At 38.9% G+C, this 19867-nt stretch overlaps 1 protein-coding gene across 1 annotated transcript; it reads left to right on the forward strand.

Moving 5' to 3' along the window:
* The first annotated feature begins 321 nt into the window (after window positions 1–321).
* Window positions 322–19863, forward strand: gucy2ca (guanylate cyclase 2Ca). Its single transcript, XM_086078356.1, has 27 exons — window positions 322–532; window positions 1739–1851; window positions 4041–4108; window positions 4193–4414; window positions 4478–4596; window positions 6254–6353; window positions 6455–6566; window positions 6841–6994; window positions 7236–7321; window positions 7406–7526; window positions 9967–10048; window positions 10126–10219; window positions 10347–10409; window positions 10513–10584; window positions 10745–10849; window positions 12520–12606; window positions 12694–12826; window positions 12898–13035; window positions 14564–14652; window positions 15207–15298; window positions 15444–15602; window positions 15684–15876; window positions 15973–16147; window positions 17287–17385; window positions 17502–17596; window positions 17692–17768; window positions 19035–19863. The coding sequence occupies exons 1-27, from the start codon at window positions 322–324 to the stop codon at window positions 19234–19236; spliced, it is 3261 nt and encodes a 1086-aa protein (XP_085934482.1). The 3' UTR covers window positions 19237–19863.
* The last annotated feature ends 4 nt before the right edge of the window (window positions 19864–19867 follow it).

Consider the following 19867-nt stretch of genomic DNA (forward strand, 5'->3'; position numbering starts at 1 on the left):
ACTGGTGTTGTGACTGTCACCTATACAGTTGTTCATTAACAACCGCACATCAAGCCGGAGGATTATTGCTCTCAAGCTTTCACTGGGGAAGCAACTGGCGGGGAGGCAGTCTTCCGCATTGTCTTTACGCTAACTCAGTCAAGAGTCAAAATCTCAGCAAAAAAGTTGAATTCGTTATTTTTCTCATTTGGATGAATCAACGGACTTCTGGCTGCTCACTCTGGACTAAATCCCAGGAAACACTCAAATCTGGAAAGAACTGGAACGGATTTTTCCTTTTGAGATGTAGGAACTGCAGACAAGACAAAAACGAGGATCAAGATGAGTGGCTTGAACAGTTTTCCCTATCTGGGAATGTTGGTCATGGCAGTGATTGGCAACAAAATGCTGGATGACTGCCTGTCCTCCAAACGTCCATTCACCATGAACGTTGTGCTGCTGGAAGACAACACGTACGAGTGGAGTCGGCCCTTCGTGCAGGCTGCCGTGGAGCGAGCCATTGAAGAGGACACCAAGGAGAACATTAAAAATAGTAAGGAATGAATATTTATATTCGTTTTGCTTACATTGTTGCACCAACATTTTGTATAAATGTTGTTGTTTAAAAACAAACTGATTTTCATGGGACAGCAAGGAAATCCTCAAATGTTATTATGGATTCAGGTATTTTATAATCAATCAATCAACCAATCAACATTTTTTATTTAACCAGAAAATAAAAACCAAGGTGTCTTTTTTAAGGGTGATCTGGCCAAGTGTTTTTTTGTGTCTATGTTTATTCAAATAGAAAAGAATACGTGTGAACAGTTCACTAACTGTCAAAGTGATGTCATCTTCAGTCGACAGCAAGTAGAAAAATGTGTTATTAAAGGTATTAATTGTACATGAAAAGTAATAAAGTTAGCAAATTAATTCTGGACAATATATTAACTTTTTACTGCTGAAAATGGCTCAATGAGTCAAGTATCCCTTTAAGTTTGAATGTATGTGTTTATTTAGGTACAGTCTCCTCCAACAGTATTAAAACGGCATGGTCAATTCCTTTGTTTTTGTTGTATACTGCATGAAGACATTTGGGTTTGACCCAAAAAGCATTGCCAACACAACAAAGGACTTCATCAGGGGGGGAAGTGGAAGGTCTTATACTGGCCAAGTCAATCACCGGACCTTAACCCAATAGAGAATGCATTTTACCTCCCGAAGAGGAGACTAAAGGGTGTAACCCCCAGAAACAGAGAAGAACTGATAGAGGCCGCAGTAAACGCCTGGACGAGCATTTGAAATGAAGAATGCAGCAGTTTAGTTGGAGGCTGTCAGTGTTTGAGCTTAAAATATTATCAATGTATTCTTGCTTAGTTAGAAATGGTATGGTATGAAGTGATATTTATATTCTGGCAAGAAAACAAGCAAGCATATTTCTGTTTAGATGATACGATTTGTGGTTGTGGAAATGATTATAGATGTCCAAATTACGGGGCAATAAATACAAACGATATCTAAGAAAGGAAGGTATGAAGTTTTGATCCACTTTTGGACCTGAAGTTGCTGAAACAAAGAAATATTTCCTCACATGTGAAAGCATGATTGTCATCGCTTATTTATTGCTGCATTTATGCTTTGAAATTATTCACAAGGCAGATTAAAGGCAAAAATGGATTGATCTAATCTCAGCTACCAAAAGACATAAATGTTGTTCCTCCCTTCACATACCGATACGTCTTATCTTCCATGGCTCCAGATTTAAGCTTCACCCTGACCGCCAACTTCTATGGCTTCAACACCACCCTGTACAACCGGCAGGGCTGTGGCAGCAGCACCTGCGAGGGCGTGGCCATACTCAAGATGCTGCATGTGAGTGTGCATCAATACACACAAAAAAAGAAAAAAAGGTGTACACGGCACACAGGGTCAGTTGCTCATTTGGCAGAAAGAAACTAGCTTCTCATCCGCTACTTTTGATGAGAATTTTGAGAAAAATGTAACGCACCAGAATTAATATAAAAGTCTTTTGACACGTGTATTAAGTAAACTGAAGTTATTAACAGGTGTTGATTTCTTCTTGAACAAATGATGCTTTTTGTAACACTAGAGGTCAGCAATCTACTAGTTCCGGGTTCACGATCCCGTGCTTTCACAGATTTTTGTTGCACAGTTCATGATCTATTTTGTTCTGCCGCCTGTATATTTAGGGTGTAATTCAATTCTTGACCACTACATGGCAGGACACAATTTAGTTTTACACTGTGAACATTTGACCAAAGAACAAGAGTGAAAACAGGAAGTGCAGTATTTCAGTTAGTTTTTCCCCCCACTGATCTGTATATATGACTGGATAGCCGATAGGCCAAGACTATTGAAGCCGCGAGGCCACCATATTACTACTCCCAAGAAACGTTTCTCGGCATACGATCCTATACATTTACAGTGTCGAAATTTGAGACAGTACTTAGTAGAAACAGCATGATTTATGATGTTTTTAATTTGTTAAACATAAGCAAGAGGACTTCAGTCATTTTAAAACTTGCCTTAAATACATGTATAAATTGTATTCTTAATGATGTTTACAGGAGGAAACTTGTAAGTTTTTTTTAAATGAAAGAACCTGTAATTCAACAAAAGATGCCTCTGCCAGGTCTAAGGAACTGAGCGATAAAAGAAAAAGGGGGTCTTCAAAGCAGAATATAACGTCCACTTGTTGCCCCTATACTTACACTGCCTTCATGTGATATAGAAATTATGGTAAATACCACATGTCGAGAAGAGAATTGCACCTGAACGCGCCCTCATGTCGTATTTTCTGCTGGACAACTGGGAATACATTTTGATACCCAAGTTTCCGAGTTGAGAGAACTATTCAAGTTGCAACATGGCGGACAGCGCCGAAGGATTTGTGAATGGCAAGAAATATTAACACTTAAAATGGGCGTTAATGTCCGCTAGCAGGTTGTCTTAGAATCTACACAATTACGTAGCATACAATTTTGCTATAACAACAAAATCCCATGAACAGAACTCGGTCATAATTTGGAGTTTCCGAGTGGTAAGGTTCAAACTCTCGCTATATACGGCTCTGCGGTATTATATACAGATCAGTGAGAATTTTTCAGGTCACCTTCGTTTTTGCTGAACATTCTTGAATGTCAATCCCCTTCAATCCTGCTTTTCACACTGACAGAAAGCGACGGCTGTAGGTTGATTTTTTAAATATACATCTTTGGATAGGATTATAGATATCGTGAAATGAAAAGCTCTTGTGTTTAAATGTGTTTGTATTTTTTTTAAAATACTATAAAAAAAATAGTATGGCTGTATTTTCTAACGTCGAATAATCAATATCAAATCGATTGTCCTTTTTGAGCCTGATATCGATTCCTAAAACCATGAATCGATTATTTTAATATCTCTTTTTTCACATTAATTTATAAGAAAACAGAATTTTAGGTCCAATTTTTGTGTGCTGTTTTCTTGAATTTTACTGTTCACATGAATTTAAAAGTATTTTCTTACATTTATGTAAGACTTGACTTATTGCACTTTCAGACAATTCTGAAGCTTTTAAATTTATATTTACTATTAGTGAATTAGAATTATGGACATATTTTCATCTCATCCTTGAGCATGTCAATGTTTGTGCAACAGTTAAGTGATTATAACACATGTTATTTTCATTAATAAACTAAATAATTTAACCAGTTACTGTTTCCGCTATATTTGGAATTTAATGTTTATGCCGTTTTTATCATGTCCTTGATATTTAAGAAGAATTGATGTTCCATAATTAAGCAATATAGGGTTGAATTGAAGTGAATCGAATCGAACTGAACACTTGTGAATCGAAATCGAATCGATTGAGGAAATTAGAATCAATATCCAGCCCTAATGTCTAGGGTGCAAGGGTACTTTTATATTGTGGATTTCATTTATTCGGTGACGTGCCATGATGTTTGTTTGTTTTTTTTATGTCAAATGTGAGCACTGGCTCAGTAAAGGTTGTGACCCACTGGCTTAAATGCCTCTGACCACTTTTGAACCTTCGACAGCATAATGGTGAAGCTGGATGTGTCATGCTGGGCCCTTCGTGCACGTATGCCACCTTCCAGTTAGTGGAGTGAGTATGACGCGTCTCCTCTGTTATTGTGCTTCACGCAACGTGACAACCGACTGATCTGATTTCCCATCCCTGCTTCTTCAGTGATGAAATTGGTCTGACCCTGAGTATGCCCATCATTTCCGCCGGGAGCTTTGGCCTCTCTTGCGACTACAAGCCCAAACTGACTCGGATCTTGCCGCCGGCACGCAAGATCTCAGACATGTTCTCCCACTTTATGGCGACAGAGTTGTCATTCAAGAAAAAGTGGGAGCATGTTTACGTGTACAAGAAGTCCATCTTAAACGCCACCGAGGATTGCTTCTGGTGAGCGACCAGGACATCTTTGCTATGAGTTAGTGTATTCTCATCCTCTTGCTTTGGTCACAGGTACACCAATGCCCTGGAAGCACCTTCTGCCAACTTTGCTACAAGGGTAAAGAGAGAAATGCTACGTTCTGAGGAAGAGCTCAAGAAAGCGCTCATGTCTGAGAAAAGACACAGTAACAGTGAGTAGCCTTTACAAATTTCACAGCAGTGCTGTCGGTGGTTGCAGAGTTACATGTTGATCATTGATGACACAATCGCAAAAACAAGATCCATTCACACATTTTGCCTTACTTTGTGATGTAAATTATACACATGCCTTGGCAGCACGATGATTCATGCTTATATGTTGTGTGGTTTGAGATGACAGTTTTTCTCTGCATAGGTTTGGCACATTTCTTGAAACTGAGATGACATTTTCAAAATACCATGGACCAATCCCTACACCACCTTACAATTAGTCTCAACTGAATGGCATTTCTCATTGCTTTCATCAAATTGCCAATGTCTTAGAACATGTCTCAATTGCCTCAGTGGATCTGTGCATATGGTTGTGTACATTTAGCCTACAGTTAGCACAATGTGCCCACATTTAGCACATTTTCCAAATGGATAGATCTTGCTGATCGAGCTGGATTAGTTGTTTTTCCAGTCTAATGGCTGTCCTCTCCAAAACATGTCAGCAGGATTTCAATGTGTAAGTCATAATATGCAAAATCATCTGCTCAATTGTCAAAATTAGTCTAGCATATCACAGAGGATCAGTGTAGGGGATGGTTGAGACATTCACGTTTTTTTCCCTCGCAGCATTGCAAGGGAAAATAACGGCTGCGACGTGGATGAAGACCTTTGGCCAAACAAAGAGCAGCGTATGGATGGCCAAGAGGGGGAAGGTGACGATAGTGACTGAACAGTAAATTCTGTAGAGTCAATTTGACTCCGTTTTAGAGTAATATTTATACTTGGAAGAGAGTCAAATAAAGAATTGAAAGAAGGTTTGAGGAACCTTCATGTTGGGAGACGGCCCGCAATACCACCTGAGCTATGCCACTTCTACTGTTTGCGTAGCTCCAAGATGTTTTTGGTCTCAGTTATGAAGATTCCAGCTGACACGAGCGATATACTATAGTAACTAACACAGCAGGAACTCTGTGGTTCAGGACGTCGATCGGCTGTCTCCCACTTGCACTTTCTTTTGTTGCACTCTAATGTGTAAGTAACTTTGTGTGAATCAAAAGTGTTGCAATTTCCTTGACTGTGAGTGGAGTTTGTCAAACTGCAAACTTTGAAAACTGCCCTTGTAAAATGATTTTTCCCCCCTCAGTTTTATATATAATTGTATTTTGTTAGCGGCACCGCTGCTGTTGTGACAAAACAGCTAATGATTTTGACTTGTGGTGCTCACAGAATGCCAACGGGACAATGCATTTTGGGGGCACTGACTGCTTGTATGACATAGAAATTTGATTTTGACACATAGGTGAGCTGTTTGAGCTGATATGAGCTTTTGCAGATGATTCAAAGAGTTGTGCAAAATCATCCAAGTTAAGAAGCACTAAGGGAATGCAGATCAGCCAAAGCAAGTGAGAAGGATTTTTGCAGTTGTGACAGTACCGACTCTTTGTTTGGGAAAGGAACTTGGAGTGAAGCATGTGTGAGCAGTTTTGGGATAGATATGTGCTTTTGCTAATGAACTGATAGTTTGTGCACAAATGAGCTTGCAGTTTTGAAAATGTCATCTCAGTTTCAAGAAATGTGCCAAACCTATGGAGAAAAAATGTAAATGTAAATTTAAAAAAAAGAAGAAGAAGAATGACGCAACTGATCTATTCATTTCAGTTTTTATTGTTTGTGGCCGTCTTGATGATGTCGCTTCAATCAAGTCCAAAGTGGACGGAATCCACTCCGATATCATGTTCATTCTCGTGGACATTTATAAGTAAGCACTAAATGATTCAGATTCAATTTTTCCCCCACAAAACTTCTCAACACAACTTTAGTATCTTGATGATTTTGAAAAAGCCATTTTCTCTCTTCCAGCCCTGAGTATTATATCAACACGACATCCAACCAGGTCATGCGTGACGTGCTGGTTATCACTCTCCCACAGAGAAACTACGACGACGGATCAAGTTTGCCCTATAATGACACAGTGAGCTGCATTTTAAACACCCTCGTGATCAGAGGCGGCAAATCCAGGTCCAGGAAGTATAAAACCCTGCCACAGTTTGGCTATAGCCCCTGATGCTAGCTAGCTAGCTCCCTAAAAGGTAAACAAGCACCATGGGAGGTAGCTAGCTAGCACCCGGGGCTAAAGCCAAACTGTGGCAGGGTTTTAACTTACTGGACCCGGATTTGCCACCTCTGCTCGTAATCAATGAATGTAGGCAACCTGCATTAGTTAACGTTCTGTCTGTCAATGACAGATCAATGACTATGTTGCTGGCTATCATGACGGTGCGCTACTGTTTGGAAAAGTGCTCAGGGAGAGGATGCTCAGTAAGCTGAGTAACCATAGTAACCGAGGAGCTCACGACGTCCCACTCAGTGACAACCCATTTGGGAATGCCTCCTTCTACGGTACGTCTCGATTTTGGCAGGGAATGAGCCGCTTTTGCTAAACAGCTTCTACATTGTTGCAGAAACATCAAACAGAGAAACTGAAAAATATGAGATTAGTTTTACACAAAATAACTGCCCAAAATTTGATCCAGGACCGTACATTGTCACTAATAGTGCTACACAGGCTCCCTCTAGTGGTAGGCAAAAGGATCGCTGAATTAAATGTTCAAATTGTGTGCTTTGTGTTTGCTGCATGCAGGTATGGGAGGCCACTATGTACTGGACGAGTATGGTGACAGAGACGTTAACTTCTCCGTGATTTACACGTCGACTGTTACCGGCAAGGTGAGATGACTCACACAATCTTTAATCATGAGAATCACAACATGAATATGAAGGAGAGTTGTTATTTTGTTATTTCTCCCTTAGTATGAGACTCTTTTAGTATTTGACACGTCGAGGAATGAAACTAGAGACGTGGCCAAATATCCTGCTTTGCCTTGGAAAGGAAGTGAGCTGCCCCAAGATGTACCAGAAAAATTGGATGCAGGTATGGCGTGGTAGTGGACCCAAGTGCAGAAAGCAAATAAGAAGCGAGGCAGCGATGCAGTTAAAAAAAAAGAAGGATTTAATTAAGCAAAAGGCAAACGAATTACTACTCCAAAAACAAAATCAACGATGTCCAAAAACATAAATCAAAGCAACAACTAAAACAGCAACACGACGAGGGAACAGCATGGACAGGACATGGCAAGGGTGTGACAACGACATATTAGTCAGGTTTCCATCCAAATGTTTCGAAATTTTTATGCGAATTTTGTGAAAATGTGCAAAACGAACATGCGACTTATGCTTGTTTCCATCCACTCTTCTTTTGGGAATATGCGCCGCGAGATGACGCTGTAGTGACGGAACTTTGGGTTAATGGGGAGTTCCAGGTGGGAATGTTGCTTTTGACGGATTGAACGGAAGTAGTTTGTCTTGTTGGCTTCCCTCCCGCATGTAAGTGAAGTGTGTCGTTACATTAAGAGCTGATGTAAACAAAGCCATCTAAAATTGCAGTCATTTTTTTTTTTTTATTGATTATAAAAATAATTGTGTTTCTTCGTTTCCACCTTTTGGGCCTTTTTTCAAATTTCTGCCGTTTTCATTCAGTTTCTTTTTCGCAATTCTTGAGAAGGCGATTAAAAATAGGAATTGCAAAAAAGACACTGAATGAAAACGGCAGAAATTTGAAAAAAGACCCAAAATTCGCAAAAACTTTTTTTACGCTTGGAGAGGGTGGTTTTTGAAGCGTATCGAAAAAAGGAAAATGCGCATTTTGGAAGTGGAAACAGGTTTTGCGAAAGAGCGACTGCAAGTTTGTATTTATTGTAGTCACAATAAATGGCGGATGATAAAGTAAGATATGTTTGGGGAGATGAAGAAAATCGATTATTTTTATAATTAATGAAAGAAAAAAATAATTAATATAATATATATTTATAATTAATCAAAGAAAAAAAACATGAATGCAATTTTAGATGGCTTTATTAACATCAGCTCTCAATGTAACGACACACTTCACTTACATGCGGGAGGGAAGCCAACAAGACAAACTACTTCCGTTCAGTCCGTCAAAACCAACATTCCCACCTGGAACTCCCCGTTGTCCCAAAGCTCCGTCACTACATCTCGCTGCGCATATTCGCAAAAGAAGAGCAGATGGAAACGAGCAAAAGTGGCGTGTTCGTTTTGCGCATTTGAACAAAATTCGTGTACAAATCTCAAGATTTTGGGATGGAAACCCGACTATAGTAACAAAACAATGAGAGACACCTGGACAGACACATGTGGCTTGGGGAGCTGATTGGGTGACACCAGGGACCGGGATGACGAGCACCATGGCCATAACAAAACTTGACAAGACATTGACAAAGGAAGGCACACATGGGAAAAAAAGAAGACAAATAACCCAAACCAAAACCCAGACCATAAGAGGATGGCAAAGATTGACAACAACAATAGTGTTGCAAAGAAAAACATTCAACCAAGTGATATAGTGACTTTAGATGACTACGTATTTTGTTTCAGATAATAATTTCAGATAAATATGAGGTGTGGGAATCTAGCCCCAAAGGCCTACATTTTTAAATTAACCCACATTTTCTAGTACTGTGTCATCACAGAAATTCTAATTAATATGCCAGTTTTGTGGTCAAGGCAAAAAAAAGAACATATTACTGCTAGTATTAGGGGGGTTAAAAAATCGATTCGGCAATATATCGCAATATTACAGTGCTCAATTCTCATAGAGATTCAATATGCAGCCGAATCAATTTTTAAACATTTTTTGATGGAAATATTCAACAAAATGTCTTACTTAGGGTTAGGGTTCACACTTGAAGAATGGAAGAATGTTATATTAACGGAACATTAAGCCTTAACATTTTATTTCAATACTGTTCAAACATGAAACAGACTGCAACCTGTTTGTTAAATACAGTGGCTCACAGTTAAAAGCCTGAAGTACACAAATTTGAGTTAAAAAAAAACTAAAATCGCAATAATTGACTTATGAGTTGGGCATCATCGGTATCGAATCGAATCGCAACCTATGAATCGTAATACAGATCGAATCACAAGGTACTAGGCAATTCACATTCCTAGTCAGTATACTGTTTAAATAAAATGGACAGTCAAAACAAATGTGTGGGAGGTATTTGACGAAGGTAAAGAATAAAAGAGGATCTAAAGATGAACCTTGCGGTACACCTTTGTTAATAATCTTAAAGTCTTCCTGGCATCGACTTCTCTGATGAAGAAAAGAGTTGAAAAATCAGTATACATTTTCGAAGAGAAGATCATGATCAACCATGTCAAATGGTATTTTAATTGAATGCTGATTGTTTTCATAAATTCCTGTAAATTTCCACTTTTAACTGAATTAATTCACCTCTTTTCACATTCCTATATATGTGATTACGCATTTCGTATGCGTGCGCTTGCAGGCTTGGACATGCAGGACGTGATCGTGATCGTTCTGAGTGTCAGTGTTGTCGTGGTGACCGCCATCGCGCTCATCTTCTACAAGTAGGAAGCAGTGTGTGCTTGCGTGTGTGCGCAGACGCGTATGATCAAAATTCACTTGCGAATGCAATTCACGCCAGGCAGAACCGAAAAGAACGTCAAATGCAGAAAAAGTGGTCTCACATCAACCCTCACCTGATTTGTCCGCTGGATGAGAAGGAGGTCTCCCTCAAGGTAAAAGTCCTTACGATTTGAGATGAGATGGGCGTGGCCGCGGCAGTCATTTGTTGCTATTTATTACTTTCATGGCACCGAGCCATGTTACTGTCATTATTTATACATGTTTGTTTGCATGGAACAGATTGATGAAGACAAGAGGAAGGATAGCACGTTCTACTCACATCGAGGCCGCTATGACAAAAAGGTTACAAAAAACTAATTTGACATCCATAAAGAATGCAACGTAAAAGGTACAAAATGTTAACACTCTTCAACGCTTGTGCGTGTGTGTGTGTGTGTTTTTTTAGCCGGTTATCTTGAAAGAACTGAGACAAACTGACAGAGACTTCACAGAGGAACAGAAGATTGAACTTAACACTGTAAGACTTTTTTTTTTATTCACCCACACATTATAATATTATTATTATTATCAGTATCTATTGTGCACGAATATACAAAATACATGGAGAACATTTTTGCTAATTTGGAGGGAAAATGTTACTGTGAGGTTTCAACTTGTCTTTGTGTGTTTATTTCAAGCTGCTGCGTATCGATTACTACAACTTGACAAAGTTCTACGGCACGGTGAAGTTTGAGTATGGCGTGTTTGGAGTGTTTGAGCTGTGCCAGAGGGGATCCCTCAGGGTGAGGACATCATTACCAATAAAAAATATAAAAAAAACACACACACACACTTGATCCTTTTGGTGGTGGTGTTGGGGGATTCTGGAGCCCATTATCCTTCTACCCAAATGTGCAGACGTGTCTAAATGGGCGATAAAGAATCGTGTTTGGCTGTCACTTCAAGAAAAACTTGGAGAACCACATTAAGAGCTGTTCTTATTTCGGTGTGGTTCTTAACTCATTCACTGCCGTTGACGGTTATAAACGTCAAAAATTCATTTGAACTATTTATATTAGTTTACATTTTTTCCCACTTTTGTTAACAAGAGTATGAAAACCTATATATATTTTTTTACATTTAGAACAGATATAAAATTTGTGATTAATCGTGAGTTAACTAGTGAAGTCATGCGATTAATTACAATAAAAAACTTTAATCGCCTGACGCCCCGAATTTTTAATAATATTTTCTTTCTTTAAATTTTTTTTTTATTCACTGCCGTTGACGGCTATAAATGTTAAAAATTCATTTGAACTATTTCTATTAGTTTAACATTTTTTCCACTTTTGTGTATGAAAACCTAGATTTTTTTTATTGAACATTTAGAACAGATATGAAATTTGTGATCAATCGCGAGTTAACTAGTGAAGTCATGCGATTAATTACAATAAAAAACTTTCATCGCCTGAAACCCCGAATTTTTAATAATATTTAATATTTTTTAATTCATTCACTGCCGTTGACGGCTATAAACATCAAAAATTTATTTGAACTATTTCTATTAGTTTAACATTTTTTTCACTTTTGTTAACAAGAGTATGAAAACAGATTTTTTTATTGAACATTTAGAACAGATATGAAATTTGTGATCAATCGCGAGTTAACTAGTGAAGTCATGCGATTAATTACAATAAAAAACTTTCATCGCCTGAAACCCCGAATTTTTAATAATATTTAATATTTTTTAATTCATTCACTGCCGTTGACGGCTATAAACATCAAAAATTTATTTGAACTATTTCTATTAGTTTAACATTTTTTTCACTTTTGTTAACAAGAGTATGAAAACAGATTTTTTTATTGAACATTTAGAACAGATATGAAATTTGTGATCAATCGCGAGTTAACTAGTGAAGTCATGCGATTAATTACAATTTTAAAAATGTTATCGCCTCCTGCCCCTCATTTTTAAATGAACTTATGGCAGTGAATGGGTTAATGAAGCTACGCAATACTGATGTGTCAAAATACTGTACGTGTTAGCATCAAAAGTTCTCATACAAGAATGATCACAGAATTCACAGCAACATTGACTGATCGGATCAAATTTGAGTAAGACGCGTTTGAACGTAATGGCCGGCGTGTGGGAACAAAACAAGGAATGGCCAATGAGTGCAATGCAGATGTGACTGATTGCGCGATTACATTGTTTATGACACTTTGATAACCTCCTTTTTCCATTTCGCACAATCTTTTTATTGTTGGTTTGTTATGGCTGACACACTTTGAAGAACATTACAAGGCTTAAGCAATAAGTGCGATTGCCTGCCTGAATGCTGTTTGGGAACTTTTTGGACGTTGACTACGATTAGTCATTCCCACAAGGCTTATCTTGAATCATCGGTCTATGATAACCCCGTGGCTGATTGTTTTGTCTGTCTTGAAAGTGTTCACCTGTTTATTCTTCCAGTACATTCTGAATGACAGAATCTCCTACCCAGATGAAACCTTCATGGACATGGAGTTTAAAATATCAGTCATGTATGACATAGCAAAGGTATGGCAGTATAATGATTCATGTTTGAGCCTCATTGCCGAATTTAGACAGCAAACGTTAAGGGGAGCTCTTCCCGACTTTCGCCAGGGCATGTCATATCTCCACTCCAGTAACATCCAGGTCCACGGGCGCCTCAAGTCCACCAACTGCGTGGTGGACAACCGCATGGTGGTCAAGATCACCGACTTCGGCTGCCACACCATCCTCAGGCCTGGCAGGAGTGAGCCATCGATATCTGATTATTGATGGTAATCATGTACTGTATTCAGAGCTCCTCTCTTGTACCCTCAGATGTATGGACAGCCCCGGAGCACCTCCGTAGAAATGGGGTATCTCAAAAAGGGGACGTCTACAGCTATGGCATCATCGCACATGAGATCATTCTGAGGCAGGCTGCATTCTATACGCAGTGCTGCTTGAGTCCTGAAGGTATTGATTAGTTCATCAATCTATTGTATAACTCGGGCATTTTGGGCAATTGAATGCTGAGAAGGAAAACACCTTTGGGATGAATTATAACAAGGTGTCCAATCGACGGCCCGGGGGCCATTTGTGGCCCACCATCCATTTTGAAGCGGCCCATGGCACATGTTAAAAATGACATTTGCTATTACTAAATTTGTTTCATATACTGCAGTGTTCCTAAATATGCTAATGAACTTCTACAATTAAACAAGTAACAACATAACACTGTGGTGAATAAAGATATATATATTTATATTAGGAGTGTCAGGGCCATGACTTCAATAGTTAACTCCCGATTCATTGCATATTTTTATCTGTTCTAAATGTACAATAAAATATATTTTTTTCTAAGTTTCATACTCTAGTTAACATAAAAGTGGGGAAAAAATGTTTAACTAATAGAAAACCCCTTTCATTTATTTTATTTTAAAGACTGATGACATTTTTTAATTAAATTGAAAAAATTGGACTAAATGTGTATGTAATGTACCTTGTTTTAATAATAATAATCATAATTATATTAATAAATTAATTCAAATATGGCCGCATCTTTTCGTCATTGATACAGTAATTTCATAATAATTCATAACATTTTGTTACAATTAAAAATATGTTCTTTACTGTAAAACACATGATCATTTATCGCACGTTTAAAAAAATTGTGGTGTTAAAGGAACTTAAAATGAACCCCTTCAGACCCAGATGGTCCCAGTGGACTTGACATATTTGCGTGTCCAAATATGGATGATGTCAACACTTCTGGTTCATGATTGGATCTTAACTAGTAACTAACCAATCACAATCACAAGTTGATTTGCAGGATGTTTATGTTAAAAATGTTGCATATAAGCTTGGAAAGTTTACAACATGTTACAGCCATATTATCCTGGCGTCCACTATAACAACTAAAAACATTCGCCCAGCAGTAAAAATGCAGTTCTGAAGGGGCTACCTCAAAATTAATTCACTAATTTTGACACCCCTAATAAAGCAAAAATGGTATCATATGAATGATTCACAAATGATTGTTTACAACAGATTGCTGCTCTTTTGATTCTGAATGTAGAGATGGGATTAGATTTACTAGAGGGTTTACAGCATGCCGAAATCTTGCCAAACCCTAAACTATGTGCCTTTTATAAAACTGCTCGGGTAGCAGTTTTTGAAACAAAACAAAACAAAACAAAAACAAAAAAAAATATATATATATATATAAACTATAGACAATTGCTTGATTAAAAGATTTTAGTGTTCTTGATAAAAGTCCAAAAATGTCACTATGGCCCTTGCATGCTTCGATTTTTCTGCATGTGGACACCCTAAACTATAACATCACTGACCTCTGAAATGTTCTTCTGATTAAACTGACAGACAAAAAAATATGCAATAGAAATGATCCAAGACAGTCATCTTCTATTTTCCCTTCTTTTATGTGTAACTGCTGATGTGATTCAGATTAGCATGTTGACATCAATGTTATCTCATTTATCAGAGAAGATATTCAGGGTGCAGTTTCCCAGTGGGTCGGCTGTCTTTAGGCCAGAACTCAACTTTGATGGCGTGTCAGAGAAAGATATTGAGGTGAGAGAATTCAACTGGTGCAAGAATGAGGAGAGTGCTGATAAGATCTAAAATCAAGTACAGAAATTAGTTCCTTATAACTGTCTACGGGTGTGTGTGTGTGTGTGGTCTTGTTTTTGTTACATATTGGGGCCAATATATCGGGATTTCACAGAGTTGTGGGGCCCACCCGTCCTTGAGGGGCCATTTTGCTGGGCCTCACAAGTTTAGACTTCTTTTTGAGGGTCAAGACTTGGTTTTAGAGTTTAGGTTTGAATTGGGTTATGGTTGAGGTTAGGGTAAGGAATGAGGGTAGGCAATCATTTTTGATGGTTGGGGAAAAGTGAAGGGACGAGGAAATGCATTATGTCTATGAATGTCCTCACAATTATGATCGCCTTTCCTCTTCCTGACTGTGCTGCATGCAGCAATGCCAGTAATGCTCTGGGAAGATTGACACATTTTTAGGCACTCATTTTTGATGGTTGGGGTTAGGGGAAGGGGCTAGGAAATACATGATGTCAATGAGATGGCCCCACAAAGATAGTAAAACAAACCTGTGTGTGTTACGCCAGTTGCACATGCTGATAAAGAACTGCTGGGATGAAGATCCAGAACGGAGGCCCGATTTGAAGAAAATCGAGTTAACTCTGGGTAAGATTTTCAGGTATGTCACCGTTCGCATGTCTACGTCAATCGTCTCCACCTCCACAACTCGCAAAAGCTGGCACCTGGAAACCTCTAACTTTTTGCCTGTGACAATCTTTTGCTATCCTTCTTCTGTACTGTAAACACATTTTTGGGGGTGTCAGCAACCTGCACAACCAAGCCACCGAGACATACATGGACAACCTGATCCGTCGGCTCCAGATGTACTCCAAGACTTTGGAGAATCTGGTGGAGGAGAGGACGTCTTTGTACAAGGCTGAGAGGGACAGAGCAGACCGCCTTAACTTCATGCTGCTTCCTGGGTGGGTTGATTTGTATTTCACACCTGAAATGTGGGACGGAAGGAAAACATTTTTTGTGAGCCGCCATACTTCTTTCTTCAGCCCAGTGGTGCGGTCGCTGAAGGAGACGGGCAAAGTGGAGCCGGAGCTCTATGAAGAGGTGACGGTGTATTTCAGCGACATTGTTGGATTCACCACACTTTGCCACCACAGCACTCCCATGGAGGTGGTGGACATGCTCAATGAGATCTACAAGAACTTTGACAGCATCCTCGACGGCCATGATGTCTACAAGGTGTCCATCTTTCCTATCTTGAGTCTTCCAGACGTACTTTTTTGCTCTTCATTTCATCTCGAACCAGGACACTGACGATCACATGCTCGTTTTCAGGTTGAGACAATCGGCGACGCTTACATGGTGGCGTCGGGTCTGCCTAAACGCAACGGCGACAGGCATGCGGTGGACATTGCACACATGGCGCTGGACATCTTGTCATTCGTTGGGACGTTTGAGCTGCAGCACTTGCCTGGCATTCCTCTGTGGATACGCATCGGTGTGCATTCAGGTGAGGCAGATCGTTTGAGGGATTTGACTCATGGATATTACATTAAAAAAAATAAGAAAAGCATTGCACACAACTACTGTGTACAAAAACAAGATTTAGCAGCAATGCCAATTTTCATCTATAGTCCTTAATCCCTCAGCAAAGAGCAAGCAAGTTCATATTTAGAACAATAGAAGTCTAAACAACTCACATTAGAAGGACACAGCACAAAGAATATTAACATAAAAGTACAACATCACCAATTTACCAATTTAAAAAAAAAACATTTTTAAAAATCTGTGTTCCAGTGTTGTGGAGTACAATATTTTAGAACTGACAGAGAACGAGTACAATATTTGGACGTACAATAGTTTGACTAACAGAGTGCAAAATCGTAATTGTAAAGTGCAAAATTATATGCAAAGCAAGTCAATTCACGAGTTGTTAATGGAATAGCTATCAGATGGCGATCGTCGGATAGCTCTGTACCCGATTGGCACTGTAAATACGCTCTGTATTATTATTACACTCATGTCTGGTTTGTTGTTTTACTTTGACTTTTAAATATCAAATCTATCATTTTTCCCATGCTAAAGAAATTACATTCTACTTTTAGGAGTAACTTGGATTTTCCTTTGTCTTAAACATAAACATTTGCTGTCCCGTTTTGGTCTTGGAAATCATCACAGTAAAAGTAGACTTCAGTAATTAGATGCGATTCCAGCAATTTGTAAACTTGAATTTAGCGTGTGTGAGTAGTCGTGGTGCGATATCACTCTTTTTTTTTAGCTGACATTTTGTCCTTCAGCCGCCATCAGCCTCATGATTGTAATGACCTTTTTCACTTCAGTCACATAGGGATTTTGTTAAATTGTTGTTACCTAAGTTTTTTTTTTTTTTTTTAGATAGGACAATCTTGGGATTGGTCCTGAGGTCCATAAGTCTATCGATGTTTTCCTGGTGTGCAGTGTATTATGAGCACTTTCTTTTCTTTTTTTTTGCCGACGGTTGCCCCCAAAACAAATGTTATTGCCTTACTGTACTGTAATTTGATAAAGCAAATTATGTATAACAAAAAAACCCCATCATGATTCATTACAATCCATGATGAAAACAGATTTATACCAATTAACGAATGACATGAATGTATATTTTTGTAGGGCCCTGTGCTGCTGGAGTGGTGGGGAACAAGATGCCCCGCTACTGCCTATTTGGTGATACAGTCAACACGACATCCCGAATGGAGTCCACGGGCCTGCGTAAGAAACCACACACACACACACACACACACACACCACCATCTAGCGTGCAGTATATGAAGACACACAATTGCCGCAAAGTGGTTTAACGTATCATTCCCGTGTCCCTGTTCCAGCTTTGAGAATCCACGTGAGTCAGTCCACCATCAACATCCTGCAGAGGACTGATTGTCAATTTGAGTATGAGCAGAGAGGAGAGACGTACCTGAAGGTGAGCTGCTTGCGCTTTCACCTTGCTGACTTGAACACCAATTGCGGAGAGGAATCAATCACACTCTTTTTGGTTAATTCTTTACCGGCTCACAGGGCAAAGGTAAAGAGATGACTTACTGGTTAACTGGAGTGACTGGAGGCAAATACAATCTACCTACACCACCAACAGCGTAAGTTAACAATTTGATTTAGATTTTTTTTTAATTGATGTTACTCAAATAAATGAAAAAAACTAAAACAATCTAACCACCACAGTAATCCATCGTGGGGTTATGTTCCAGAACACCCCTGCAACAAGTGAAATATGCAAGATAGAAATTTCATATTTAAAATGAAATACACCCCTTTCTTTCTTTTTTTTTTTTTTAAATAAGATCTTTATGTATAAAATAATACGAACAAATTACAACACATAATCAAGAGAGAGCAGAATAAATGGATAAGACACATCTTGACAGTGTACCGATCCCTCTATGTGTTTACAGCAAACAAATCTTGTGTTTTCCAAACTAACTGTTATCATTTCAGGTTAGGTTCCAAAAAATACCCGCGATAAATGAAATCCGTAAGCTTTGTGTTTGACATTTATTAACACTATTATACACTTTTCTCATTGAAGCATTTACATTTTCTCACATTTCTCTCTTGTTTAAGCATTCTCAATCAAACCTTCAGAAATTTGATAATATAGGTACATTACTGCAAAACAACAACAGAAAAGCATGCAAAATTGCACTAACCAAAGTCCGCAAAACAGCGAGGCCGTGAAAAGTGAACCGCGTTATAGCGAGGGAACCACTGTATTATAAAATGAACCTTTCTGCCACCATCTAGTGGCCAACAGTGGAATTACACTCAAAATAAACAGCAGGCAGTCCAAAATTGAGTCGTGAACTGTACATAAAAAAAAACTTTAAAAATGAATGAGCAAAATGGTGGGACTGCGAACCCCGAACCTGCGATGGAGGGCGGTTAACTGTACCAGGGTACACTTGCATTTACCAATGAGATACAATGGGGGATGGAGGAAGGGGGGAATGTGTCTTTTAATATAATATTGACAGAAATGCAAGATCATATCGCAAAATGTTGACTGCTGTGTCTGTCATTAGTTGCCCATTATTGAAATTGAAGTTCAGATTTTATCACACGGAGGGACATTTTGAATCATTTGGATGCTACATAAGAGAGGCAGGATGTTCCCCACGTGCTCCCGATTCGCTTCAACTCTTTCTACCGATCCTCTGTTAGTTGCTGCAAAACGCACCTAAAGCCTGTTGAATATAAAAGCATTGCTTTGGCGCCATCTTGGTGCCAAGGAAGGAAACTACAATTGAACTTTGTTTTTTTGTAATGAATCCCTTATTTGTTCCAGGCATATCATTTAACATCCAGAAAACAATGTGAAATAACCTTAATGACGTCGTTGGTCACAGGGAGAACTTCCAGCGACTGCAGCAGGACCTGGCAGAAATGATCGTGTCCAGTCTAGAAAAGCGCGGCGAAGGCAGAGAGAGCTTCGAAAAGAGGACAACGTTGTCTGCCAGACGGCGAGAAACCAGCAGGAGCCTGCAAGGGGACAACCCCCCGGAATACTTCCACCTGGCTGTCACTGATAACCCCAGCACTTATCTGTGATAAGTCAGCGTACTGGCCCATGCGGTGTCAGCCCTAATGTGCACCTGTTTGAATGAACACGGCTAGAATTCTTTGGACAGAGCTGAAGTGACTCACGCGGGCATGTGGAAACTTGAGACTCACACACAGTAGTCGTTTTTTTTTTTTTGCATCATGTTCATTCTTGACTTCCAACTGCCTCCAACCAATCCTTCCTGCAGCAACCTTTGAAAAAAGAAAAAGAAAAAAAGAAGCATGACGGGATATAAAAATATGCTAGTATTTGTTTATATCTGCCGTCAGGGGATGTAATAACTCTTCCAAAATGCTTGACTTGAGCATTCCTCAGCATTCACTATTTGCAGCCAAATGAGACACCAAATATCACATGTATAGGTGGGAAAAAAAATTAGCAGTAAAGTGAAAAAAGGAGAGTCCAAACATCATCGTCTAAAAAACAACTTCATAAAACTGCAGACACATTCAGTGCATTTTCATTATGTGGTGGTGGCCTCATCAGTGATGTTTTTCTATCACAGAAATTGATAAGGCGCCAACCATTTGATGTGCCCCATTTGCAATGTTATAAATTGCAGAAATGACAAAAAAAATCCACCGGGATTCATTATAAAACGTCATAAATTCAAATAAA

The sequence above is a fragment of the Leptonotus elevatus genome, chromosome 1, assembly GCF_054856555.1.
Source record: "Leptonotus elevatus isolate MCC_2025b chromosome 1, RoL_Lele_1.0, whole genome shotgun sequence".
Classification (NCBI taxonomy): domain Eukaryota; kingdom Metazoa; phylum Chordata; class Actinopteri; order Syngnathiformes; family Syngnathidae; genus Leptonotus; species Leptonotus elevatus.

Excerpts from the sequence above, each read along its gene's own strand:
- gucy2ca (XM_086078356.1), top strand. The coding sequence starts at position 322 with ATGAGTGGCTTGAACAGTTTTCCCTATCTGGGAATGTTGGTCATGGCA. Across the intron at positions 1,852-4,040 it reads CCATACTCAAGATGCTGCAT|CATAATGGTGAAGCTGGATG; the intron begins GTGAGTGTGCAT and ends AACCTTCGACAG. Across the intron at positions 17,769-19,034 it reads CTACCTACACCACCAACAGC|GGAGAACTTCCAGCGACTGC; the intron begins GTAAGTTAACAA and ends CGTTGGTCACAG.